At 38.3% G+C, this 27,766-nt stretch overlaps 2 protein-coding genes across 2 annotated transcripts in view; one reads left to right on the top strand and one right to left on the bottom strand.

The window, feature by feature from the left end:
- Positions 1 to 27,766, top strand: part of FBXL20 (F-box and leucine rich repeat protein 20) — a 96,087-nt gene that overhangs the window by 3,818 nt on the left and 64,503 nt on the right.
- LOC309793937 (small ribosomal subunit protein eS27-like) lies at positions 25,016 to 25,467 on the bottom strand. Its single transcript, XM_082604839.1, has one exon. The coding sequence runs from the start codon at positions 25,368 to 25,370 to the stop codon at positions 25,116 to 25,118; it is 255 nt and encodes an 84-aa protein (XP_082460965.1). The 5' UTR covers positions 25,371 to 25,467; the 3' UTR covers positions 25,016 to 25,115.

Below are 27,766 nucleotides of genomic sequence, written 5' to 3'. Positions count from 1 at the left end.
AGGTAATGAAACAGTAAACTATTTGGTCTCTCATGAAGTAATAAACCTTGCTAATTCGTTGAAAACATTTTAAATATTTACTTTCACTGGATAAAAGGTGTAGATAAGATAAAGCAGCCTTTTCCTATCTAAAATATTTACATCAAATTATTTTTTTAATTCTCAAAAATCACAGGTTTTTAAAGGACTGATAATTTTATGATTGTAAGCAGATAGCTCTGAAAATTTTTGTGAGTGCAGGAAATTTCTACAGCAAATATATAACAGCTAATTTCAAATTAGTTATGGTTAATACAGAAAGTGAAAGATTGATTTCTTGGCCACATTTTTTTTCCGGGCAGAAGATAACTAAAGCTTATCGTTTTTTATTTAATTCTTTAAAATCCTTTTTAGGGAATATTGTGTGCATTATGCTTTTGGATGTTGTAAGTGAAGGCCACACACTTTAAATCTCACACTCGGGGTAGAGCTGTAGAAAACAATTTTTTTAAGTTAAAATCAAGGAAGAAGAGTACCTGTTAGGCAGCTATGTAGTATCCTGGAGAATAGCCAAGTAGATGACTGTTGGATAAGAGTTGAAAAAAGCTATGGAGGTGTGAAAATTATTGTTCTTTGCTGTATCACTTTGGCATTAAATCTGTACTATAATGACCCTTATATGTTAACATAATGTGTACTGAATTGTCTTAGTCTTTTAATTGAAATTCATTCAAGTACTTTTATATTACTTGCAGTACACTTTGTTTTGTGGCACATTTTGATAATTTCCTTCCAAATTTAATAATGATTATTAAACATGTCCTGTATGCCAGGTGCACTGAGCTAGATGTTTTACCTTGGTTACTTCTTTTGTGTGTGTGTGTGTGTGTGTGTTTTGTTTTTTGGTTTTTTTGCGGTACGCGGGCCTCTCACCGCCGTGGCCGCTCCCGTGGCGGAGCACAGGCTCCGGACGCGCAGGCTCCGGACGCGCAGGCTCAGCGGCCACGGCTCACGGGCCCAGCCGCCCCGCGGCATGTGGGATCCTCCCGGACCGGGGCACGAACCCGCGTCCCCTGCATCGGCAGGCGGACTCTCAACCAGTGCGCCACCGGGGAGGCCCTACCTTGGTTACTTCTGATTCTCACAATTCTCCTTTGAGGGAAGCTAGGGCCCAAGAAGTATTCACGTTGTGCAGCTAGTGCTTTTGGGAGCCAAGGTTCCAAGCCGCATCTTTGTTTTACGCCACTCGATCATTCTGCTCTGCTTTTAGCATGACATAGCATAAAAGCCCATAAACTGTGTGGAAGAGAGCTTTGCTGAAGTTCCCCATCCGGTGTATTTTATCTGGCTTTTGCTGTCGCGGGATCACAGCTGTGCTTCAGTTTAAGTGCCGTAGCCCGTGCTATCTTAACATAGTGAAATTAATGACAGACACGTGTAAATATCTAAGCTAGCCCTTGAATCCAAGTTCAGAGTTTCTTCAGTTAAGACTCTCCACTTGTCATACTCTGAGTAGCTCCCTGATACGAGTGTCGTACTATTGGAGGAAAAAATTCCTATTTGGGTTTATTAAAAAGTATAACTTAAAAAAAAAGTTATAGTGGTAACATTCACTGACATTCACATACCATTTTACAGTTTAATCATTAGCTGGAGATGTTAAGGCTCACATAGCTAGAAAGTGATGAGTTCCAATTCGGGTATTTTGAATCCCTGTTCATTATTGTTTTTCATTATACCTCACTGCCTCTCTGATAAATCTCCGATAAATCATACAGTTTGTACGATTAGGTTGTAATATTTCTTTACCTGCTTCATTTTATTGTTTCAATGTGTCCAAAATAAGAAAAATCGTAAACTGTTTTGTGGCAGAAAGAAAATACTGCATTGGGAGTTAAGAGAACTGGATATTAGATAACCTTGATTTTTGCAACTGACTGTAGCTTTGGTCATCTCTTTTCACTTCTCTGGTTTGGTCATTTACCTCTTCTGTAAGAAAAGGGAGTTAGAATCAATTATTAAGGTTCCTTTTGGTCCAGATCCTATGAATCTGTAATTTTTGAATAAAAGCCGACCTTGGTCCTTTCTTCTGAAATAGCCACTCCAGTATTTTGTTAAAGTTTGTAGGCTCAGTCACACAGTACAGTTAAGACTGCAGTAATGACCCTTTTTCTCCTTTAAGGTTTTATCTTCTAACCTGAAGAACATTCTGCATAGTAAATAACCATATTTTCCAAGTTGGTGCATGTGGAAAATGTTATATTTTCCAGTAGGTGAGAGTCATTTGTGTCACTCTATTTGAAAGGCCTTGCAGTGGGAAAGAGTACTAGTAAAACTAAGGAATTTTGTTTTTAATGCTTTAGAGATCGGTTTGAAAGCAATTATCTATCAGTACTATAGAAAATCCAAATTAAAAGTCTGGGCTTTTTAGGCCCGTTCAGACAATCTGTCCTTTTTTGAATAGTGTTACTGATATTTCTTTATTGTATAATCATGGGCCCTTTTGAAGCACAGTACACTGTATCATGTACTTATATTGTAGTCATTCATTATTTAAAATAAACATATGTTTGTGTCTTGCTACAGTATACATAAGATAAGCAGTTATGTATTGAAAATTATGCTTTCCATTAAGTCATTAAATTTTAACTTGGCAAAAACTTCACAAGATGTATTATTGATATTTAATCCTACTTATAAGGTGTAATCTATTTCTTTTTTTAAAAATAAATTTATTTATCTTATTTATTCATTTTTGGCTGTGTTGGGTCTTCGCTGCTGCGTGCGGGCTTTCTCAAGTTGCGGCGAGCGGGGGCTCCTCTTCGTTGCGGTGCGCGGGCTTCTCATTGGGGTGGCTTCTCATTGTGGAACACGGACTGTAGGCGCACGGGCTTCAGTAGTTGTGGCACGTGGTCTCAGTAGTTGTGGCTCACGGGCTCTAGAGCACTGGCTCAGTAGTTGTGGCGCACGGGCTTAGTTGCTCCGCGGCATGTGGGATCTTCCCGGACCAGGGCTCGAACCCGTGTCCCCTGCATTGGCAGGCGGATTCTCAAGCACTGTGCCACCAGGGAAGTCCCGATGTAATCTGTTTCTACACTGAAGGTTTTCATTCGTTAAAGCAGTGTTTCTGTTAGAAGTGCCCACACTTTTGAAGTCACGTCTTCATGTTCTAGGCCTTTTGTCAGTTTTAACTGTTGGTATTGGTGTTTTTTTAATCTTAATTTTAAAATATCCTTCTATTTTCATCCCCAGAGTTGCCTCTTTTCAAATTTTGGTCTCATTTGTCTTTTAAGTTAATGAGTACTTTTGTTATTCCTAGCCCTTAGATTACTGTTTCCCAACTGGTGACAGATTGGAAACTAAATTCAAAATGTCAGTAATCTAACTAATACTGTGGTCTTGCAAGGGTATTTGTAGATGTCCAAAATAAAATATTCCGTTACACCAGGAAAATCCAAGGGAGGGAGGAAGAAGAAAGAATGCCCTTAAACAGACCAAATTTAGCTGCTTGTGCAATTGTCTTGACACTGTTTTCCTATTTAATATCCCAGATTTAGTGAATTCTTAGATCAGACCTCCACCCAAAACTTGCCTCAGAAAAATGAAGGCATCCACCTGTGGTTTTATAGTTTTATATCTTAATGCACTTGAACCCATTTGGTAAAAGATTTTAACTTAATACCAACTACAGTAGGTGGTGGTATTGAACTATGCAGTAGTATTTATGTTTGATTCATGTTGCTTTATTATATAACTTTAAAAAGAAAGGTATGTATTCAAATGTAATAAATCCCAAACAGATTTGCGTTAGCTTTTGAAGACTATGTCTGTTAAAAGAATCGCTTTGCTGGCTAGTTATTTTCAGCACATATCAAGTAATGATTTAGCAGGCATGTGATTTAAAGCTATAGGTAAGTAACCTATTTATTCCCGAATCATATTTCCTCCAATTTGATTTTATGATATTCTGTTGGCTTTAATAAGCCTCATATCTGACAGTTGTAATCAGGTGGAAATGTAAGTAATTTAATCCATTTTGCTGTCTTCTAAGTTGCTCTGAGGTAAAAGTCACCTATTAAAACACGGTAGACAAGGGTTTATAGTCAGTTATGAAACATATATTGGCAATGTCTTCTGTCATTTTTGTCCTTGATCCCAGGAATTTCTAGTAAAAAGTAAAAAAGGGAAATAGAACACTGAAAGTAAATAGTAAATTGATTTTATGCATTACTTTGGTGCTAAGACAGAAATCATATTTAATAACAAGGAGGTGAAGGTTGGCAATATATCGAATGCCTGCCCAGTTTTATATAATCAAATGTAAAAGCTGTTGTGATATTTGTTGGTGAGTGTAACTTTCTGATTAACTGAAGGATACAGGCAGATAAAATTTCACGATCATTTATTTATTTTTCGATTTATTCTGCTACTTTATTTTCATGTAGTATTTCCTACATGACTTAAAAAGAGTTATAAATTAATTATATTTTAACAGGGTTGGATAATTATGGGTGCATGCACAGACAAAACTCAAGAATTCAGAGTCAGACTGTGGTTTATTCCCTACCTTAGAATTTGTAGCCAAGGGTTTCTTTGTTTTTTTTCCCACCAAGAAGAAATAGATATCTCAGGGACTGAGAAAGTGGCAGATCTTTGCTGACATGAAAAGAGTTGTACTTTCAGAATGGGTTAGAACAACAAGGGGAGCATATACTAACTCTTCACGAGCCTTTCAAAGTAAAAAATGGAAAAGCATTCTTAGTTTTACTTACAATTTGCAATAATAAGAATATGCCAAGGGCCTCCCTGGTGGCGCAGTGGTTGAGAGTCCGCCTGCCGATGCAGGGGATACGGGTTCGTGCCCCGGTCTGGGAGGATCCCATATGCCGCGGAGCGGCTGGGCCCGTGAGCCATGGCCGCTGGGCCTGCGCATCCGGAGCCTGTGCTCCGCAACGGGAGAGGCCACAACAGTGAGAGGCCCGCATACCGCAAAAAGAAAAAAAAAAAAAAAAAAAAAAAAAAAAAAAAAAAAAAAAAGAATATGCCATAGGTATAGCTATTCTGGGTACTTTTTTTTTTTTTTTACTATATGCAGTATGAAGGTATTTATGTGGCAGGAGGGACAGGCAAAAAGAAAGCAGTAAAATTTCTAGATTAGGGCAGGTTTCTAAATGTAGAGTACCTTCTGTCATCCTTGGTTGACAGTTTAGGCCATGGAAAGGTCATCGCAAACTGCCTGTATCCTGAATTGCAGTTCCCAGCGAAGAGCTAGATTTGTTTTGTTCTTTGTTTTCTTTTTTCCTTTTTTGAGGTGGGTGGGGTGAAGGAAAAAAAAAAAGAAGGGATTTGCAGTTCCTTGAAAATTAACAGTTAAAAAAAATGTTTCTGAAGAACCTAGGGGCAGGACAGGAATAAAAATGCAGACATAGAGAATGGACTTGAGGACACGGGGAGGGGGAAGGGTAAGCTGGGACGAAGTGAGAGAATGGCATTGACATGTATACACTACCAAATGTAAAATAGATAGCTAGTAGGAAGCAGCCGCATAGCACTGGGAGACCAGCTTGGTGCTTTGTGTCCACCTAGAGGGGTGGGATAGGGAGGGTGGGAGGGAGACGCAAGAGGGAGGAGATATGGGGATATATGTATACGTGTAGCTGATTCACTTTGTTATAAAGCAGAAACTAACATAACAATGTAAAGCAATTATACTCCAATAAAGATGTTAAAAAAAGAGAAGAAATTAACAATTTAATGTTAACTATAAATGTTAGCTGCAAGGTGTACCAGAGTTCTCTGTTACAATATGTTATCCACTTTTTTGTCATCTTATTTTTTGAACCAGATGATCTATGTACTTTAATGTTCTAATTTTGAAATTAATTTGAGTAAGGAGAGGATGGAAACATTAAGATGGGACTTCCCTGGTGACGCAGTGGTTGAGAATCTGCCTGCCAATGCAGGGGACACGGGTTCGAGCCCTGGTCTGGGAGGATCCCACATGCCGCAGAGCGGCTGGGCCCGTGAGCCACAACTACTGAGCCTGCGCGTCTGGAGCCTGTGCTCCGCAACAAGAGAGGCTGCGATAGTGAGAGGCCCGCGCACTGCGATGAAGAGTGGCCCCTGCTTGCCACAACTAGAGAAGGCCCTCGCACAGAAATGAAGACCCAACACAGCCATAAATAAATAAATAAATAAATACATACATACATACATAAGAGTAGCCCTGCTCACTGTGACTAGGGAAAGCCCACGTGCAGCAACAAAGATGCAATGCAGACAAAAATAAGATAAAATAAATTAATTAATTAAAAAAAAAAGAAAATGAAAACGTTAAGATGCTGTGTTAAGGATTTTACAGGGGGAAGTAACTTCTGAACTATGAAGTACACATGTATGTATTTTACATACACATATACGTGTGTATCTATGTGACCTTGGGTAAATTGCCTTTCTGGACCCCACTGTCTGAACTCTAAGGTTCCTTCTCACATGGAAATTCTGTGATTCTCTGTAAATAAATCCCCCAACTTGCTATGAGTTAGACATTAGATATTCAGTTTATTGCCAGTGTTCTTACATTTCTTTGTTTTTAATTGCTGTTAAACACAAAACACTTAGCCTTTGTGACCTGAACCTATATTCTGCTTTGGATTCCTGCTTGTTTTTGCCCTGAATTTTGATAAAAATGGAGGTGGGCACTGGCAAAAGAAAAAGACAAAAAGTATGGTATATGTATATACCACAAGTACATGTAAACCACATGTACATGTATATGTATATACAACTATGGTGTATCTGTCCAAATGACCTTTGCCAAGGGAGTGAGGAATGGATATGATTGTGTGATATCCTGGAGTTTAGGGTGTTGTGATTCAATTTTTAATATTTATGAAATTTATGTACTTATATATAGAGAACCTATTTAAGTGCATTAGCTTTGAAGTCTGAGTTGGAATGCTGGCTTGGAAAAAGTGTATTATAAAGGAAAGAATGTAACTAATGATCTCTTTTCATCTGATTCAATTTTATATATCAGGTTTATTGAACAGGAACATCTATGAATTTTAACCAATGTAGTTGAACAGTAATTAACAGCGTTTCAACTTGGAGTTTATACTGTAACCATTATTGCATTCATTGTTAGGCAAATGTGGATATATGTCTCCTAAGATGAGAATCTGGAACTAAATTGTAAGTTGTTATTTAAAACAGTCAGCTTTTACCCCAGAAACTGGTCATTCTTCCGTCTCTGATTTGTAGAAAATAAAGCTATGGCATGACTGAACGTGGACAAGTAAGTAGAGATGCATTTATTTCTTTAAAAGAGCACTGCATTGCTAATACCCTTTCCCCACATTCATCCTTTTCAGTTTATTAGTAAAATTATTTACATGTCCTTCATGTGAAGACACTCATGTTGCAAAAATCACATCATAACTTACTTCTGCAACCATTTGTAGGAAGGAAACATGATATATTTTGGAAGTATCCTTGGATAAGTTAAAGCATTTATTTAATAATGTAACTTTCCTAACATTATCATGAATGGTAACTTGAGGAAGATAAAGCACTTAATATTCAGTGTTCTTAGTCACAGCTGACTGGAGTTATACAAAAACAGCTTCCCAAATCTAGATCTACACAATAACAAAAAATGCAGTTTTACTGAGGTCAACACGTTCCTTAAGAAAGAATAATTGTATTTAGATTTTTTGCCTCAGAAGGTGGGTTATAGGCCCTAAATGACATAAATTTCTTCTGAGATCATCAGTTTCTGGTCCAGACAGAAAAGTTTGGCCTAAATATAGGAATCAAAAACTCAAGGGGCCTAATGTTGACAGTACTGTGAACTCAAACTGAACACTGGGGAAAACCACTTACTTCTTTGTCTTTACAGCTCTAAAATAAGATTTCCAATATCTATTTCCCTGTCTTAATAGAAACTGGATTAATGTTAAAGATTAAACCTAATATAATATTGTATGCCAATTATACCTCAATAGAAACAAAAAAGATTAAACCTAAAACCTCTAGTACTCCCTGAGTTAAATGGGTATTATTAAGGAGAAATAAATGAAACTAAATTTAATTTATGGCAACTGAATTCCATAGTAGAGATAAATAAGTAACAACCTGAATGTCTAATCAGAATCACCAGTGAAGTTTTTTGTACAATACTAATCCCTTGAAACACTGGGATAAAGGGTACAAACTTAACTTGTATTTGCAACCTGAACTCCACGGGGAACTCAATTTACATACCATGGATTTGCCATTATAAAACCAATATCTCTTCGTAAGTTTCTATCCTATCCTAGATGTTTTAGCCCTAGAAACAAGAGCAATATCTAATGTATAGCACCTACAATACAGTTATTTTACAACTTGTACATTTTGCATGAATCAGATACATTCAGTTTTACAAATGAAACCACCACACCACACTACAGCCTCTCAAACTACCAAGAACAAATATGTCTGGGAACTCAGCAAAGCTTATCCGACCTTGTCCGGGGCACAGAAAATCTCAGTATAGAAAACAGGGCGGGCTTCCCTGGTGGCGCAGTGGTTAAGAATCCGCCTGCCAATGCGGGGGACATGGGTTCGAGCCCTGGTCCAGGAAGATCCCACATGCCGCGGAGCAACTAAGCCCGTGCACCACAACTACTGAGCCTGAGCTCTAGAGCCCGCGAGCCACAACTACTGAGCCTGCGTGCCACAACTACTGAAGCCCGCATGCCTAGAGCCCGTGCTCCACAGCAAGAGAAGCCACCGCAGTGAGAAGCCCTCGCACCTCAACAAAGAGTAGCCCCTGCTCACTGCAACTAGAGAAAGCCCCTGCGCAGCAACGAATACCCAACACAGCTAAAAATAAATAAATAAAGTAAATTAATTAAAAAGAAAAAGAAAACCAGGGCATGGTATTGATAGTTCAGTTCTATTCAAATTTTATTTAGCACCAATATGTGTCAGATATTGATAGGTGTTAGGGGTACAAAGCTGCTCCAAAGCATTGTCTTTTCTTCACGGAGTTTGTAGTCTAGTTAAGAAGAAAACTGCATGAGAAAAATAATTTAGTGGGTTCTGGTAAATGCAGTGATAGCTATATGGGAGCGTGATAACCAATTTCATGAAAAACATTCACACTTTCTGTGATCCTCATACTGCTTATATGAGATGCATTACATTTTATTTAGTGCTTTTAAAAGAAAACAAAATCCATTGAGGCTGCTTTTAAAAAATATTAGCACTATACTGTCAGGTGTAAGAATTTATTTTTTTAATACATTTATTTTTTATTTATTTATTTTTGGCTGCATTGGATCTTCGTTGCTGCACGCGGGCTTTTTCTAGTTGCGGCGAGTGGGGGCTACTCTTCGTTGTGATGTGTGGGCTTCTTGCAGTGGCTTCTCTTGTTGTGGAGCATGGGCTTTAGGTGCGTGGGCGTCAGTAGTTGTGGCACATGGGCTCAGCAACTGTGGCTTGCGGGCTCTAGAGCGCAGGCTTAGCGGTTGTGGAGCACCAGCTTAGTTGCTCGGCAGCATGTGGGATCTTCCCAGACCAGGGCTCGAACCCGTGTCCCCTGCGTTGGCAGGTGGTCTCTCAACCACTGTGCCACCAGGGAAGTCCAAAGTTTATTTTTAAAAGTACAGGTATGAATTACTTATACTTATCTGTACCAGGGACAACCGAGGGAAAAGAGGCATGTTATCATTAGTAATTTCTTTGGTTTTACTGGTACATCTTTAGAGAAACAAAGCAGTGGGACTACTAATGATAGAGCTAATCAGAGTAACTGCTCTTCTCTAAAGCTGGACATTTCTCAGAGATGTAAGCAGAAATTAAACAGGGTTAGAAGAAGAGTAACAGGAAAGTAACACTTTCACCAGTAATTCCAGGAATTAATTATATAGTAGGTAGTTATACACATATTGTTCCATTTGTTTTAAAAGCAAAGAATAAATTTTGTTAAGGAATTTATGAATGACTGAATAATACTGACCCTCATTTATGAAGGGCATCCTGCTAACCTTCCTTCAATAGGACAGATATTTTGAACTGCCTTAAATAACCACTTAATATAGTGTTTTACACATTAAAGAACGTGTTCCCATTTATGATTTCATTTGAACTAAAAAAAAAATCTTGTGGGCTTCCCTGGTGGTGCCGTGGTTGAGAGTCCGCCTGCCTATGCGGGGGACACGGGTTCGTGCCCCGGACCCGGAGGATCCTGCATGCCGTGGAGCAGCTGGGCCCGTGAGCCATGGCCGCTGAGCCTGCGCGTCCGGAGCCTGTGCTCCGCAACGGGAGAGGCCACAACAGTGAGAGGCCCACGTACCGCAAAAAAAAAAAAAAAATCTTGTATGTTAGGTAGGGGATATTTTTCTGCTATTTTATAGGTAAGAAAGCAGATGCTCTGGAAGGCTGTTATTTTACCAACATTAAATAGCTAAGTATAAAAGCCAGAACTTTAATCCAGTTGACTTGAAGTTTCTTATACTTGCCTCTAGGGCACGCTGACTGAGAATTTTTTTTTTTTTTTTGCTTTCTTTTTCTTTTTCTTTCTTTCTTTCTTTCTTTCTTTCTTTCTTTCTTTCTTTCCTTCTTTCTTTCTTTCATTGGAGTATAATTGCTTTACAGTGTTGTGTTAGTTTCTGCTGTACAGTGAAGTGAATCAGCTGAGAATGGGTTGTTTTTTTTATTTTATTAAAAAAATTATTTTGGGCTTCCCTGGTGGCGCAGTGGTCGAGGGTTCGCCTGCAGATGCAGGGGACATGGGTTCGTGCCCTGGTCTGGGAAGATCCCACATGCCTCAGAGCGGCTGGGCCCGTGAGTCATGGCCGCTGAGCCTGTGCGTGTGGAGCCTGTGCTCCGCAACGGGAGAGGCCACAGCAGCGAGAGGCCCGCGTACCGCAAAAAAAAAAAAAAAAAAAAAATTTATTTTTGGCTGTGTTGGGTCTTTGTTGCTGTGCGCGGGCTTTCTCTGGTTGCGGCGAGCAGGGGCTACTCTTCGTTACAGTGCGTGGGCTTCTCTTGTTGTGGAGCATGGGCTCTAGGCGCACAGGCTTCAGTAGTTGTGGCACATGGGCTCAGTAGTTGTGGCTAGTGAGCCCTAGGGCGCAGGCTCAGTAGTTGTGGCTCATTGGCTTAGTTGCTCCGTGGCATGTGGGATCATCCCAGGCCAGGGCTCGAACCTGTGTCCCCTGCATTGGCAGGCGGATTCTTAACCACTGCACCACCAGGGAAGCCCTGAGAATGGGTTGTTGTGAACATTTTACCCATCGTTATTCTTTTGATCCATAACAAGTATTTATAAGATGTTTGGTTAGGATTGATTAACACTTGAGTTTGTGGCGAAAGAATTGAGCAAAGTTAATTTTGTGGGCACTGCAAAATATGGGCATTGAACCTGTACTTTGGCTTACTAGCCAACTTAAGTAACTCTTAAACAGCCATGAACAAATATTCTGGATAAATCACGCTAAGTTGTAAATTCCTTTCAGATACCTATGTAATAAATTACATTTGTAGCAAAAGCTGTTAGTGTATCATTCATATGTTGAATAAAACTGATTTGATTACCTTCTTTACTATAATTCTTCCTCATGAAGACTAGGAGTGAGATACTAAAAGTTTTATAATAAGTATTTGTAGAATCTTGAATATAAGCTTATGAGGCTTCATGTTCAGCCTCTTTGCAAGTTTTGCTCTTAGGCTTGATGTATAAAGTCTGGGCAGCATTTGACTCAATTTATCATAATATATTATTAAAGATGAAAGGTAGCAATATACCACTGTTGAGTGAAAAATAGTAAACATTTAGGATATAGTATTTTATGAATAAACAGACATGTCTAGATAAAAGATCAGGTAGGTTTAGTAGAATTAAAAAATTTTAATATCAGAAAGAATACCAGGAAACAATATTACCATCTTCTAGAGTGTTTAAATTATTTATTTCAATAATTTGAAATTTGCATTAAAAATGATCCCATCCATAAAATGCAAGGTGTTCGGGAGTTATGGCCAAGATCTATCTGACCCTTCTAACAGCTATCAAATATATATTCATATGAAATGTGTGATAATTCACTACATTACCTTTTTAGTCTTGTCTATACTATATACCTACCTAGGATCCAGTTTTATTTTTCTACGCTTTACATGTTCTGGCTGTTGTCACGTGACTGGGGTCTTGTCGGTATTTCCAGTAACGATATTGTTTCAGAGATGAATTAACAAAATGAAAAATTACAGGATTCCATTCAACATTAGGCTGGGAACCAGGGGAGAATATATATGCTCCACATTATCCTTTTTATTTTTTTAACATCTTTATTGGAGTATAAATGCTTTGCAGTGGTGTGTTAGTTTCTGCTTTATAGCAAAGTGAATCTGCTATACATATATATCCCCATAACTCCTCCATCTTGGCGTCTCCCTCCCACCCTCCCTATCCCACCCCTCTAGGTGGTCACAAAGCACCGAGCTGGTCTCCCTGTGCTATGCGGTTGCTTCCCTACTAGCTATCTATTTTACATTTGGTGGTGTATATATGTCCATGCCACTCCACATTATCTTAATTGGAAATAATGTTTTTCTCTTGTGGAATTAGGCCTGGATCCACATTCAGGTTGAAGGTGCATAGCCAGCCAAATAGTATTTGTAAGTAGTTGTTTTGCTTAACGCCAGTGGTACTAAAAAGGAAATGATCAAATTGAAATCTAAGTAAAACTTAACCAAGAATTAGCTCAGTAAACTTTCTTATAGCTTTTATTTACTGCGGCTGAGTTGGACTATGGCTTATTAAATGGCATGCAATCTCCGTGAAGTGTACCATTATTTTAGACAAAGTCAGTTTTAACGTCATCCGCTTTGGCTGTCCTAAAGTAGCCTCAGATCTCTCAGTTTAATGTGTTTCAGGGATGTGTCTTTCTTCTGCCCACTTCTATTTTGCAAAAATAAGACAGTTATAGGCCTATGGTTTAATTTGGGACTGGTAATGGGGGTTAAATTAAGTTGTTGCTTTAGTATTTGTTCTTGGAAGAGAAGTTAAATTATAATTTACTATGCACCTTAAAGTGAGTTTCAAGTGAAAAGCAATTCCTCCATCTCTCTATTCTCTAGAAGAACAGTTGTTAACTGTTTAATATGTATCCTTTTAAAAATTATTTATCTATTTAATATGTATGGATATGTTCACATTTTATGAACAAACAAAATTATGCTGGACATACGGTTTAGAAACTCGCTTTTTTCTTCTTTTAAAAATTATAGTAAGTTTTAATTTACATAAGAAATATGTGGATACATTTTTATTTAAAAATTAAAACATTTTGAGTATGATAATTCCTTTTTATACTGCCCATAATCCTGATCCTCTTCACCTAAAGAGATAAGGGCCATATAAACAACAAGATCCTACTGTGTAGCACAGAGAACTATATTCAATATCCTATGATAAACCAAAATGGAAAAGAATTTTTAAAAAAAGAATGTATGTGTATGTATAACATATACACATTGCTGTACAGCAGTAACTAACACAACATTGTAAATCAACTATACTTCAATAAAAAAAATTAATTAATTTAAAAAGGGGGAAACCAAAAAAAAAGAGAGAGAGATAAGGACCAATTTTAAATTTGACGAGTGTCCTTGCAAGTCTTTTTCTGTGCTTTTACATAGCCTTAGTTTTCTGTGTGTGTGTTTATGTAAGTTGCCTCATACTGTATCTGGCATTCGGAAATTTTAACTACGATATGTCTTAGAGGTCTGTTAGATATATTTCTTTTCACAGTTGCATAATATTCTATTATATGAATATTCTAGTTTGTATAACTAGCTATTAATTAACCTTTAGGTTTTCTCCTTTGCATTACAAACACAAATGCAATGAATGTTCTTATATATGTGCAAGTGTTCCTTTATGTTAAATACCAAGAAGAGGGTTTTCTGGGTCATAGGGAATATATGATTATTAACTTTATCAGATATTGTCAAATTGCCTTCCTAATTTATGTTTTGGCCCATAGTGTGTGAGTGAACTTGTTTCTCCACATCTTTACCAACATGTGATATTTCCCAACTTTAAAATTTTTCAGTGATAGAAGGAAAATTGTGTTTATTGTATTTTGTATTTCCCTCATTACTATTGAAGTTGAGTATCTTCTTGTTTTAGTCTTCATGTTTTATTGATCTCATGTGTTTCTTCCATAAGAAAGAAATTTTTCTTTCTTGTTTATTTTATCCTTTGTCAAGTTTTAAAAATTAGTTCGTGCCTTTTGTTTGTTTGTTTTTTAATCCCTTTAGGCATTCTATATATTGGATACTAACCCTTTGTGTACCCCTATATTTGCAAAGGTTTTCATTGAATGGGCTTGTCCAGTGTTTCTTGGTGTTTATTAGAAAAAGGGCCTCCTATCCCAAGATCATAAATATTCTTCCATATCTTGCTACATTAATTTTTGTAAAATCTAAGTCTTTAACCTACCTAGAGCTTATTATATAAGGTAGAGTTTTAACTGAATTTTCCCACATATTGATAGTTCATCTTCTCCCCACTGGTTTTGAAATGCCATTTCTGTCATAAAACCAATTAACTGAATTCAAAGGTCTGTTTTGAACTGTGTTCTGTTTCTTGCATCTATTTTTTTATCGCCAGTACCACAATTTTAATTAATTGGTTTTATACATTAATATGAGGGAATTTATATAATATTTTCCTTCCCATTCAAGAATATGATAGGGAGTTCTTCCTTTAAGATCTTAACACAGTTTGGGTTTCCCTGGTGGTGCAGTGGTTAAGAATCCGCCTGCCAATGCAGGGGACATGGGTTTGAGCCCTGGTTCGGGAAGATAAGTCTGCCATCAGACTTACAGAAGTCAGGACATTATTCTTTGGAGGAATTGAACATGAGAAGTTCAGGACCTAGGACCCTAAGCCCAGAGGCGAATGAGGCTAAGATGCCACAGCGAACAGTGGAACCTGCTAGTCTCCTTCCCTCACCTAGTTCCAGAATTCCATCAGGCAGGTAAGAGATTAGAGTCTTCCTTCTACTAAGAGAAGGCTCCAGAGAAAAGATAGCTGAATTTAAAATTCTGCTTATGTATCAACAGGCTTGTGCCTATCGGTGTTGATTTTTTTTTTAAAAAATCTGTTAACATGTTTTTGTTCATTTTTTATGGCTGTTGGCAGACAACCTCGTAAAGTCATTCATGACCAAACTCTTTATAGAACTGTCCCATAAAGCATACATTCTAGGAAATCTACAAAAGCCTTGGATTAGTAAAATGGGGAGAAAAAAAGGGAGGGGGGCTAACTAATAAAAGGTTGCCAACATTTTTAAAATGTGTCATATACCATTGATATTTTAAAACAAAATACAGATTAATTTAAACCAAATCTAAAGGGTATAATCCCAGCATTTAAAAAGAGAATGCATGTAGATTTATGAAAAATATCATTGTCCTTATAGTTTTTGTTTTGTCTTGGGTCACCACTGGTTTGGGGAGATAGGCTCAAGCATACTGCCAAAGAACAGAGTTATCAAGCCTGTGTTCTAGGCTAAGTCCTAATTTGTTTGTACATCCAGTAATGACACTGGCTTGCTTTTTCTCAGTCTGTACTGATTTTTTTTTTTTCTTCCATACGCGGGCCTCTCACTGTTGTGGCCTCTCCCGTTGCAGAGCACAGGCTCCGGACACGCAGGCTCAGCAGCCATGGCTCACGGGCCCAGCCGCTCCGCGGCACGTGGGATCCTCCCGGACCGGGGCACAAACCTGTGTCCCCCGCACTGGCAGGCGGACTCCCAACCACTGCACCACCAGGGAAGCCCTGTATTGATTTTAATTTTGATTTTTAAAAAAGATTTATTCATTATTTATTTATTTATTTATTTGTGGCTGCATCGGGTCTTACTTGTGGCAGGTGGGATCTTCGTTGAGGCATGTGGGATATCTTGTTGCGGCACGCGGGCTTCTCTCTAGTTGTGATGTGCGGGTTTTCTCTTCTCTAGTTGTGACAAACAGGCTCCAGGGCGCATGGGCGCTATAGTTGTGGCGCTCTGGTTCCAGAGCGCGTGGGCTCTGTAGTTTGCAGCACATGGGCTCTCTAGTTGAGGCGCGCGAGCTCAGTAGTTAGTTGCCCTGCAGCATGTGGGATCGTAGTTCCCTGACCAGGGATCGAACCCGCGTCCCCTGCATTGTAAGGCAGATTCTTTACCACTGGACCACCAGGGAAGTCCTAATTGTGATTCTTTTTTAATGTTTAAGAAAAATAACTAAATGTAAATCTATTTTAGTATATTCTGTATGCCTATGTAAATTACATTTCTTTATTTATGTTGGTTCCCTCTTTGGTTTCTTAATTTTTTTGTATCCAGCTTTACTGAGATATAATTGACATATAACATTGTGTGAGTTTAAGGTACACAGCATGATGATTTGACATACGTGTATTTTGCGACTACCACAGTAAGGTTAGTTAACATATCTGTCATCTCACATAGTTAATGATGTTTGTTTTGAATGTGTTTTTATTTTATTTTATTTTGGCTGTGCTGCATGGCATGTGGGATCTTTGTTCCCTGACCAGGGATCAAACCCGTGCCCCCTGCAGTGGAAGCAGAGTCTTAACCACGGGACTGCCAGGGAAGTCCCAGTGGTGTTTGTTTTGTGGGAGAACATTTAAGATCTACTCTCAGCAACTTTCAAGTATACAGTATAGTAATGTTCACTATAGTCACCATGCTGTAGATTAGATTTATAGAATTTATTCAACTTATAACTGGATATTTGTACCCTTTAACCACCTTCTCTCATTTCCCCCACTCCTCAGATCCTGGCAACCACCGCTTACGAGATTATACAGTATTTGTCTTTCTCTGATTTATTTGACTTAGCACCATGCCTTCTAGGTTCATCCATTTTGTTGTAAAAGGCAGGATTTCCTTCTTTTTTGTGTCTGAATAATATTCCATTGTATATATATACCAATGTTTTCTTTATCCATTAATCTGTTGACAGACACTTAGATTGTTTCCATATCTTGGCTATTGTAAATAATGCTGCAGTGAACATGGAGGTGCAGATATCTCTTTGAAATAGTAATTTCATTTCCTTGGATATATACATCAAGTGGGATTGCTGAATTATATGGCAGTTTTGTCTTTAATTTTATGAGGAACCTCCATACTGTTTTCCATAGTGGCTGTACCAGTTTACATTCACACTAACACTGCTCAAGGGTTCACTTTTCTCCACCTCACCAGTACTTATTATCTCGTGTCTTTTTTTTTTTTTTTTTGCGGTATGCGGGCCTCTCACTGCTGTGGCCTCTCCCGTTGCGGAGCACAGGCTCCGGACGCGCAGGCTCAGCGGCCATGGCTCACGGGCCCAGCCGCTCCGCGGCATGTGGGATCCTCCCAGACCGGGGCACGAACCCGTGTCCCCTGCATCGGCTGGCGGACTCTGAACCACTGCACCACCAGGGAAGCCCTCATATCTTTTTGATTATAGTGATTCTAACAAATGTGAGGTGATATCTCATTGTGGTTTTGACTTGTGTTTCCCTGATGATGTTGAACACCTTTTCTTATACTTTGGAAAAATTTCTGCTGAGATCCTTTGCCCATTTTTATTTATTTATATATTTATTTATTTTGTTATTATTGTATGAGTTCCTTATATATTTTGGATAATAATCCCTTATCAGATATATAGTTTACAAATGTTTTCTCCCATTTTATAGGTTGCCTTTTCATTTTGTTGACTGTTTCTTTTGCTGTGCAGAAGCTTTTTAGTTTGATGTAGTTCCACTTGTTTTTTGCTTTCCTTCTTGTGCTTTTGGTGTCATATCCAAAAAAATCATTGCCAAGACCAATGTTAAGGAGCATTTTCACTATATTTTCTTCTAGGAGTTTTAGGCCTTACATTTATTTACGTCTTTAATCCATTTTGAGTTAATTTTTGTGAGTGATGTAATATAGAGGTCTAATTTTATTCTTCTGCATGTGAATATACAGTTTTCCCAGTACCTACTATTGAAGAGACTATCTTTTCCCCATTGAGTCTTCTTGGCTCCCTTTTCAAATATTAGTTGACCGTATATTCATGGGTTTGTGTCTGGGCTCTTGATTCTGTTCCATTGGTCTGTGTGTCTGTTTTTATGCTAGTACATAATGTTTTGATTACTAAAGGTTTGTAATGTAGTTTCAGGTCAGGAAGCGTGATGCCTCCAGCTTTGTTCTTCCCTCTCAAGATTACTTTGGCTATTCAGGATCTTTTGTGGTTCCATATAAATTTTAGGATTGATTTTCTATTTCTGTGAAAAATGCCATTGGAATTGTGATAGAGATTGCATTGCATTTGTACATCACTTTGGGTGGTATGGACATTTTAACAATATTAATTGTTACAGTCCATAAACATGGATATATTTCCATTTATTTGTGTCTTCAGTTTTTCTCATCAATGCCTTACAGTTTTTATGTACAGATCTTTCACCTCCTTGGTTAAATTTATTGCTAGGTATTTTATTTCATTTTTAATTTTTTTAATTGCGGTGTAGTTGATTTACAGTGTTGTGGCAATCTATGCTGTACAGCAAAGTGACTCAGTTTTATACATATAGACATTCTTTTTAAAATATTCTTTTCCATTATGGCTTATCCCAGGGGATTGGGTATAGTTCCCTGTGCTATACAGTAGGACCTTGTTGTTTATCCATTCTAAATGTAATAGTTTGCATCTACCAACACCAAATTCCCAGTCCATCCCTCTCCCTTCCCGCTCCCCCTTGGCAACCACAGATCTGACCTCTATGTCTGTGAGTCTGTTTCTGTTTTGTAGATAGGTTCATTTATGCCATATTTTAGATTCCACATACAAGTGATATCATATGATATTTGTCTTTCTCTTTCTGACTTACTTCACTTAGTATGATAATCTCTTGTTGCATCCATGTTGCTGTAGATGCCATTATTTCATTCTTTTTTATGGCTGAGTAATATTTCATTGCAGAAGAAGATGTACTGCATCTTCTTTATCCATTCATCTGTCGATGGACATTTAGGTTGTTTCCATGTCTTAGCTATTGTGAATAGTGCTGCTATGAACATAGGGGTGCGTGTATCTTTTTGAGTTATAGTTTTGTCTGGGTATATGACCAGAAAGTGGGATTGCTGGATCATATGGTAATTCTATTTTTAGTTTCCTGAGGAACCTCCATACTGTTTTTTATAGTGGCTGCACCAATTTATATTCCCACCAACAGTGTAGGAGGGTTCCCTTTTCTCCACACCCTCTCCAGCATTTGTTATTTGTAGACTTTTTAATGGTGGCCCTTCTGACTGGTGTGAGGTGGTACCTTATTGTATTTTTGATTTGCATTTCTCTAATAATTAGTGATGTTGAGCATCTTTCCACGTGCCTACTGGCCATCTGTATGTCTTCTTTGGAGAAATGTCTGTTAAGGTCTTTTGCCCATTTTTTGATTGGATTGTTTGTTTTTTTGTTGTTGAGTTGTATGAACTGTTTGTATGTTTCAGAAATTAAGCCCTTGTTGGTTGCATCATTTGCAAATATTTTCTCCCATTCCATAGGTTGTCTTTTTTTTTTTTAATGGTTTCCCTTGCTGTGCAAAAGCTTGTAAGTTTGCTTAGGTCCTGTTTGTTTATTTTTGTTTTTATTTCTATTGCCTTGGGAGACTGACCTAAGAACACATTGGTACTATTTATGTCAGAGAATGTTTTGCCTATGTTCTCTAATAGGAGTTTTATGGTTTCATGTCTTATCCTTAAGCCATTTTGAGTTTATTTTTGTGCATGGTGTGAGGGTGTGTTCTAACTTCATTGATTTACACGCAGCTGTCCAACTTTCCCAGCACCACTTAACGAAGAGACTGTCTTTTTCCCATTTTATATTCTTGCCTCCTTTGTCAAAGATTAATTGACCATAGGTGTGTGGGCTTTCTATTCTGTTCCATTGATCCATATATCTGTTTTTGCACCAGTACCACACTGTTTTGATCACTGTAGCGTTATAGTATTGTCTGAAGTCTGGGAGAGTTATTAGGTATTTTATTTTTTTATATTATTTTAAATGAGATTGTTTATTTTCATCTAGTTTGTTCTTAGTGTATAGAAGTGCAACAGATTTTTGTATGCTGATTTTGTAACCTGCAGCTTTAATGAATTATTAGTTCTAATGGTTTTGTGGTGTAGTCGTTAAGATTTTTCTGTATAAAATCATGTCATCTGCAAACAGAGATACTTTTACTTCTTCCTTCTGATTTGGATGCCTTTTATGTCTTTCCTACGTAATTGCTGTGGTTGGGACTTCCAGTACAGTGTTGACTAGGAGTGTTTAGATTACCTTTGTCTTGTTTCCGATCTTAGGGGAAAAGCTGTCAGCCTTTCACCATTGTGAAGTCAGCTGTGGACTTGTCATATATGGCCTTTATTATTTTGAGGTACATTCCTTCTGTATCCAGCTTGTAGATGATTTTTTATCAGGAAACAATGTTGAATTTTCTCCAGTGTTTTTTTCTGTATCTATTCAGATCATATCATTTTGGTCTTTCATTCTGTTAATGTGGTTTATCACATTGATTAATTTGTGGGCATTGAACCATCCTTGTATCACAAGGATAAATCACATTTGATCATGGTGTATGATTTTTTTAATGTGATGTTGAATGTGGTTCGCTGTTATTTTACTGAGAATTTTTGCATCTAAATTCATCAGGGATATTGGCCTATAGTTTTCTTGTAGTTTCCTTCTCTGGCTTTGGGTAATGCTGGCTTCATAAGATGAGTTTGGGAGTGATTTCTCCTCTTCAGTTTTTGGGGAAGAGTTTGAGCAGGATTGACATTAATTCTTTCTTATATGCTTCCTAGAATTTTCCAGTGAAACCATCTAGTCTTGTGCTTTTCTTTGTTGGGAGGTTTTGATTACCGATTCAGTCTCCATACTCATTATTTGTCTATTCAGATTATCTGCATCTTCATGATTCAGTCTTGGAAGTGTTAAAAAAGAATAAACAAAACCTGTTGCACATTAAAATGTTGAAGAGTTTATTTGAGCAGACATTAATTTAAATTGCATAGCACCGGTCCAGAAGTGCTCCATGCACAGGAGCTATGGGCAAGGTTTTTATAGACAAGACACCGAAGCAAAGTAGTTATTTGATTGGCTGTATCTTAAGCAGTTGCCTTATTTGGGATTGTTCTTAAGTTTCATTTTCTCAGATTCCAGTGCATTTACACTGGCTTAGGTTTTGGTTTGCAACGTGGGCTACCAAGGCATTAGAACCACCTCAGACAATTGAACCCCAATTGCCTCCTTGTTTAATTACCTTAACAGTAAGTGGTCATGCTTCTAGGAATTTATCCATTTCCCATAGGTTGTCCATTTTATTGGGGTAAGATTGTTCATAGTAGTCTCTTATGATCCTTTATATTTCTGTGGTATCAGTTGTAATGTCTTCTCTTTCATTTACAATTTTTTTCTTTCGTTTACAATTTTATTTGAGTCCTCTCTTTTCCCTTGGTTAGTCTAGCTATAGGTTTGTCCATTTTGTTTATCTTTTTAAAGAACCAAGTGTTAGTTTCATTAATCTTTTATATTGGTTTCCTTTCTCCATTTCGGTTATTTCTGCTCTAATCTTTATTATTGCTTTTTGCGGACATTGGGCTTAGTTTGTTCTTTTTCTACTTCCTTGAGGTGAAATGTTAGTTGTTTATTTGGGATCTTTCTTTTTTCTTAATATAGGCATTTATAGCTATAAACATTCCTCTTAAAACTGTTTTTGCTGCATCCCATAAGTTTTGGTTTGTTGTGTTTCCATTTTTGTTTGTCTCAAGATATTTTTTGATTTCCCTTTTGATTTCTTCTTTGATCTATTGGTTGTTCAGTAGTATGTTGATTGATTTCTATGGATTTGTGAATTTTCCAATTTTCCTTCTGTTACTGATTTCTAGTTTCATGCCTGTGGTATTGTGATTTATACGCTTATATATTTTGGTGTTCGTTCTTGATTCCTGACTCACAACTCCCAAAAACCCTTGTAATTTCCTAAGCGAGCAGTGGGAACATCTTTTGTTCTCAGTTCAAAGCCATAAAGGTGAAATGGGTGTCTTTTTATTTACAACAAGCCCCTTTTAACCACACCTGAGTTTGTTAATAAGGTGAATTTTTGAAGGCCCCTAGGTAACTGAATGATGGAGACCAGTTGCCAGGGGAGCCAACTATGATTAGAGGGTTGGAACTTTCAGTTCTACTCCCCATTTCCCCCTTCCCCACCTCTGGGGAGGAGAGAGGAGCTGAAGGTTGAAGCAGTCACCAATGGCCTGTGGTATAATCAATTATATCTGTGTATTGGAGCCTCCATTAAAAAAACCCAAAAGGATGAGGTTCAGAGATCTTCCATGATGGTAGCATCTGCATGCCAGAGGGGTGGTGCACCCCAGTTCTTATGGCGACAGAAGCTCCTGCACTCAGGACCCTTCCAGACCTCACCCTGTGTTACCTCTTTATCTGGCTGTTCATCTGAATCCTTTAAATAAGCTGAGAGGGCTTCCCTGGTGGTGCAGTGGTTAAGAATCTGCCTGCCAATGCAGGGGACACGGGTTCGAGCCCTGGTCCAGGAAGATCCCACATGCTGCAGAGCAACTAAGCCTGTGCGCCACAACTACTGAACCTGTGCTCTACAGCCTGCGAGCCAGAACTGCTGAACCCCTGAGCCTGTAGCCTGAGGACGAAGAGTAGACCCGCTCACCGCAACTAGAGAAAGCCCGCACGCAGCAACAAAGACCCAACGTGGCCAAAAATAAATAAAAATTAAATTAAGTAAATTAAAAAATAATAATAATAAACTGAGAGACATAAGTTAATGTTTCTCTGAGTTCTGTGCACCACTTCTAACAAATTAATTGAACCTGAGAAGTGGGTTGCAGGAACCTTCAGTTTATAGCCAGTTGGTCAGAAGCACAAAGTAACACCCTGGACTTGCAATTGGGGTCTGAAGCGGGGGTAGCCTTGTGGGACTGGGCCTTTAACCTGTGAGATCTGATGCTATCTCCTGGTAGATAGTGTCAGAATTGAGTTAAATTTGTAGGACACCCATTCAGTGTCTGCTAAGAAATCGGGTATTGCTTGGGTGTTGGAAAACACACGTCTGAATACCACTGTGATCAGGAAAGATACTTGATATGGTTTCTGTCTTACTGATCTTGTTGAAATTTGCTTTGTGGCCTAACATATGTTCTGTCTTGGAGAATGTTCTGTATATGCTTGAGAAGAATGTGTATTTTGCTGCCACTGGATGGACTGTTCTGTGTATGTTTACTAGATTCATTTAGTCTGTGATGTTGTTAAAATCTTCTGTTTGCTTATTAAATCTCTGGAAGATCTGTTTTTGAGAGTGAGGTATTAAAATCCCCTGCTACTATTGTATTGCTGTTCGTTTCTCCTTTTAGTTTTGTTATATTTGCTTTATATATTTAGGTGCCCCAGTGTTGAGTGCATAAATATTTACACTTGTATCTTTTTGATGAATTGACCCCCTTTATCATTATATAATCACCTTCTTTGACTCTTGGTTTCTTTATTTCTGTCTTCCTTTAGTGGAAACAAGCTTAATGTCATCTAGTTAAAGCTCCTTCTCAATGGAAGAATCTACTCTATGACATCGCTGATATTGGAGAGACTGGCTGTCCAGTAATGGGGAGAGCTCACAGCTTTACACATTTATTTAAGCCAAATCTGTCTTAAATACATTGTCTCCACTTCTCCTAGGTTGGTTATCTTGAAGAGTATAGAACTACTTGATTGTAAAGGACAATTCTTCAGCTATTCAATAGCAGCTATAATGTTCTTCCATTGAACATTTTGAGTATTCCTCTTATCTTTACCATTTCCCACAAAACTTGGCTTTAGAACCTCTCAATACCCTGGGATCCATTTTCTAAATGATATTTAGTTGATTTCCTTTCACAAATGTGACGTTAGAGTTATTGACAACCACTCGTTGACGACCACAACAGTGGTTTTGTCCCTTGGTCTGGTCTGCTTTCCATTAGTGTATCCTAAGATTACAGTTTTTCTTTTCTTTTAAAATTTGTTACAGGGAGTCACATAAGTAACTCATGATAAACGAAAACTCCCCGTTTTTTGTGAAACTAGGCTTCTAGTTTCATATTTATATAACTGGTAAATGCTTAATTTTAGTGAGAGATTTAAAAAAAATTACCCTGTTTAGTTTCCTCCTTATTTAACGTTAATTAATTCATTCATTTTTGGCTGTGTTGGGTCTTCAGTGCTGTGTGCGGGCTTTCTCTAGTTGCGGCGAGTGAGGGGTGCTCTTCATTGTGGTGCGCGGGATTCTCATTGCGGTGGCTTCTCTTGTTGCGGAGCACGGGCTCTAGGTGCACGGGCTTCAGTAGTTGTGGCTCGCGGGCTCTAGAGTGCAGACTCAGTAGTTGTGGCACACAGGCTCAGTTGCTCCGTGGCATGTGGGATCTTCCCGGACCAGGGCTCGAACCCATGTCCCCTGCATTGGCAGGTGGATTCTTAACCACTGCGCCACCAGGGAGGTCCCTAGTTTTCTCTTGATACTGTCCTTTTGAAATCACGTTGAACCCTGATTCTGTTATCCAAGGTTATTATTTGTCCTAATGAGTTTCATGGTATCCAGAAGTTTAGTAAATATACTTATGACTTTATTCAAGCTATCTAAAACTATTGCATGGGTATTTTGGTTAAACATGGGGGTTTGACTTAATACATTTATTTCCTTTCTTTTCAAATAGCACTAACATTATAATAAAAGAATAAAAAGGAGTATAAGATCACAGGAACAAGAATGACAAAAAAAATTTTAGAAGATAAAAAAATTAGTAGAAAAGTGTTAAATAATTTAGCCAAGTAGAGGGAGGTACACTCTGGGTTGTCTGCAGAGACTAGCAAGCAAGTTTACAAAACCTCCAAAAAGACTCAACACTTGGGAGTAAAAAGTGAAAATACAAGAATGAGGCTTGAGATTGAAAGTAGGTAATGGTTGACGAAAGTTTTTTTTAATCCAAAATGTGTTCATTGGGATGGTTTCGCATTCATCTTGACTCTGGGGGCTTTTAGTGCTGCTTCCGTCTGGAGGAGCACCCTTCCGTAAGCCTTGCTTTTCCTCCTGCAGGCTGGCAGAGGACGGCAGAGCGGCCAACACACAGAGCTACTGCTTGTGCGTGGCCAAAGGCAGTGGTGATTTTATAGCATCCTGAGCATTTCACATCCATGAAATAGGAATTAGGGCACCGCACCAGGCGCTTCTTCTTGTGTTTCCTCTTCTCCTCTTCTGGAGAGGGACGAAGGAGATCCTTTGCGAGAGGCATGTTCTCGTGGGGAGGTCGTCACCGTCGGAAAGGCTGAAGAAAGTCTTAAATTAAGTGGTTGAATCCTATGTAAACTACTTCTTCCCCCTCTAGGAAACTGGGCATTTTTTTTTCTTCAAGAAAATGGAGGGGCTTCCCTGGTGGCGCAGTGCTTGAGAGTCCGCCTGCCGATGCAGGGGACACGGGTTCGTGCCCCGGTCCGGGAGGGTCCCACATGCCGCGGAGCGGCTGGGCCCGTGAGCCATGGCCGCTGAGCCTGCGCGTCCGGAGCCTGTGCTCCGCAACGGGAGAGGCCACAGCAGTGAGAGGCCCACATATCACAAAAAAAAAAAAAAGAAAATGGAGGCTGAGGGTTCTGGATCCAGGAATATCAGATGTATGAAAAGGATAGGGATATGGAGCCAAACAGTGAACTTACAATAGCTTCTTAATGCCATGAAAAGGAGTGGACAGCCAAGGATAACCTGATAGCTGAGGAAAGCCTCCAAAATGAGAGGCCAAACAAACACATAAAAGAAACAAGGTAGAGAGCAGAGGGGAAAAAACTGCGGGTAGGGCAGAGGGGAAGAGGTATTAATCTCGAAGAAATGAAATGTTGCATCTTCAGAAAACAGAATGCTCTTTTGAAACTCTTTCAATAAATAAGAAATAACTCTTGGAAATAAAAAATGATACCCCCCCAAAAAAATTAGTGGAAAGATTGGAAGTAAAGTTGAAGCAATTTCCTAGGAGTTAGAAAGAAAATATTAAATGAGGAAAATAGGAGACAAATAATTTAAAAAATTAAAGATAGACCAGGAGGTCCAATATTTGACTAATAGGAGTTTGAGCATGAGAGCACAGAGAAAATACGGGGAGATGATACCAACAGGTTTCCAAAGCATTTTCCAAACTGAGTCATAGATTTGCAAGTTGAAAGATCTGATAGAATAATAAAAAAGACACAGATCAAGAGGACTGATTATGAAATTTCAGTAAACTGGGATACAGAGGCTGTACTAAATGCTTCCAGCAAGAGTAGCTAGAGGTTACATTCAAAGGACCAATCAGAATAGCATTCCATATCACAGTAGTAACATAGGAAGACAGAAATGCATTCAGCAGTATCTTCAGATATCTTCCGTGGAAGGGATTTCCAACCTATAATTTTATTCTCAGCCATATTATCAATCAAATGTGAGTCTAGGATAAAGATATTTTTAGACATGCAAGTGACCAGAATTTCAGTTCTCATGAGCCTTTTTTCCCCCATAAGTTACTAGTGAATGTACTCTTAAATAGGAAGGGAAAAGAAATCGGGTCCAAGACTCAGAATTCAGTCAAAGAGAAGAGCCAAGGGAGAGCCCAAGGTGACAGCTCTGTACCTGGTCTACAGAGTCCCCCCACAGAGGGAAGCAGAAGAAAGAACAAAGGGTTCTGGGAAGTTATGGCTTTGGGAAAAAACAATATCTGGTGTGTTTGAGCATATGGAAAATATTGATAGACATGTGACAGATGCTGGAGCATTTGAGGAAAAGTTAAAAATATATAGAAAGTAGAAAAAATGAGGTTGTCTTTAATTTGTAGGGAGAAAGAGTGCATGGTCCTATTGTTCTGCTTGGCTCAGCACTCAGTAGTATCTGTCCAGTATTACATTCACACTCACTCTTTATTTAAACAAAGATTGTCATAAAATTACATAGGGTATGGAGGCTAGAGGTAGAGGTTGAAACTGAATACTTACATTCCTTGGCAGTATGTCGATAGGTAATATCTAAATTTGATAAATCAAGCATATTAAGAAAAGCAGAGGTAAATATCAAAAGAACCCCCTAGAAGATTCGATAGGGTATGGGGTAGGGTGGACCCTACTGTTTTTCCAATGTCCTTTTGTCTTGGTTGACTTTTTATATAAAAATTCAGTTGTTATATGGTATATTATAGAGACCTCTTTCTAGATATATATATATATATATATCTCAATTAATAACAGCCAAATATTTAGCTATATCTTGCATCCTTTGTTTAGCTGTCATGTTCTTAATAGCACCACTGTCTTATTCATATCATGGCCTAGGAAGTCTAATAGATTTCCTTTGTCTATTAATTTGGTATCACTTTTCCTTAATGACTGTCTTACAAAGTTATTTCTCTTCCTTTTTAAAGAGTCTTTGTGCTGATTTAACATATTGTTTCTTTTGGTTCCTTTTAAATCTAAAATATAATTTCTGGCATGCAGTTAGGGTATCTAGGGTACTGTGTACTTTGTTTCTTACATTATCTAAAACAGGGGAATGCTTTTTCTACAAAGTAGCATGGCTGTATTATAATACCATTGCCTTGGAAATATTTCCAGAGCAGTAAGATGATTTAGAATGTGTGTTTGTGAGTGAGTTGTAAAATTACTATCTGACATA

Source organism: Mesoplodon mirus (genome assembly GCF_964341445.2).
Source record: "Mesoplodon mirus genome assembly, chromosome: 18".
Lineage (NCBI taxonomy): Eukaryota > Metazoa > Chordata > Mammalia > Artiodactyla > Ziphiidae > Mesoplodon > Mesoplodon mirus.
Note: the sequence above shows the minus strand (reverse complement) of the source record. Positions and strands in the feature narration are given on the sequence as shown.

Excerpts from the sequence above, each read along its gene's own strand:
- LOC309793937 (XM_082604839.1), bottom strand. The coding sequence starts at position 25,370 with ATGCCTCTCGCAAAGGATCTCCTTCGTCCCTCTCCAGAAGAGGAGAAG.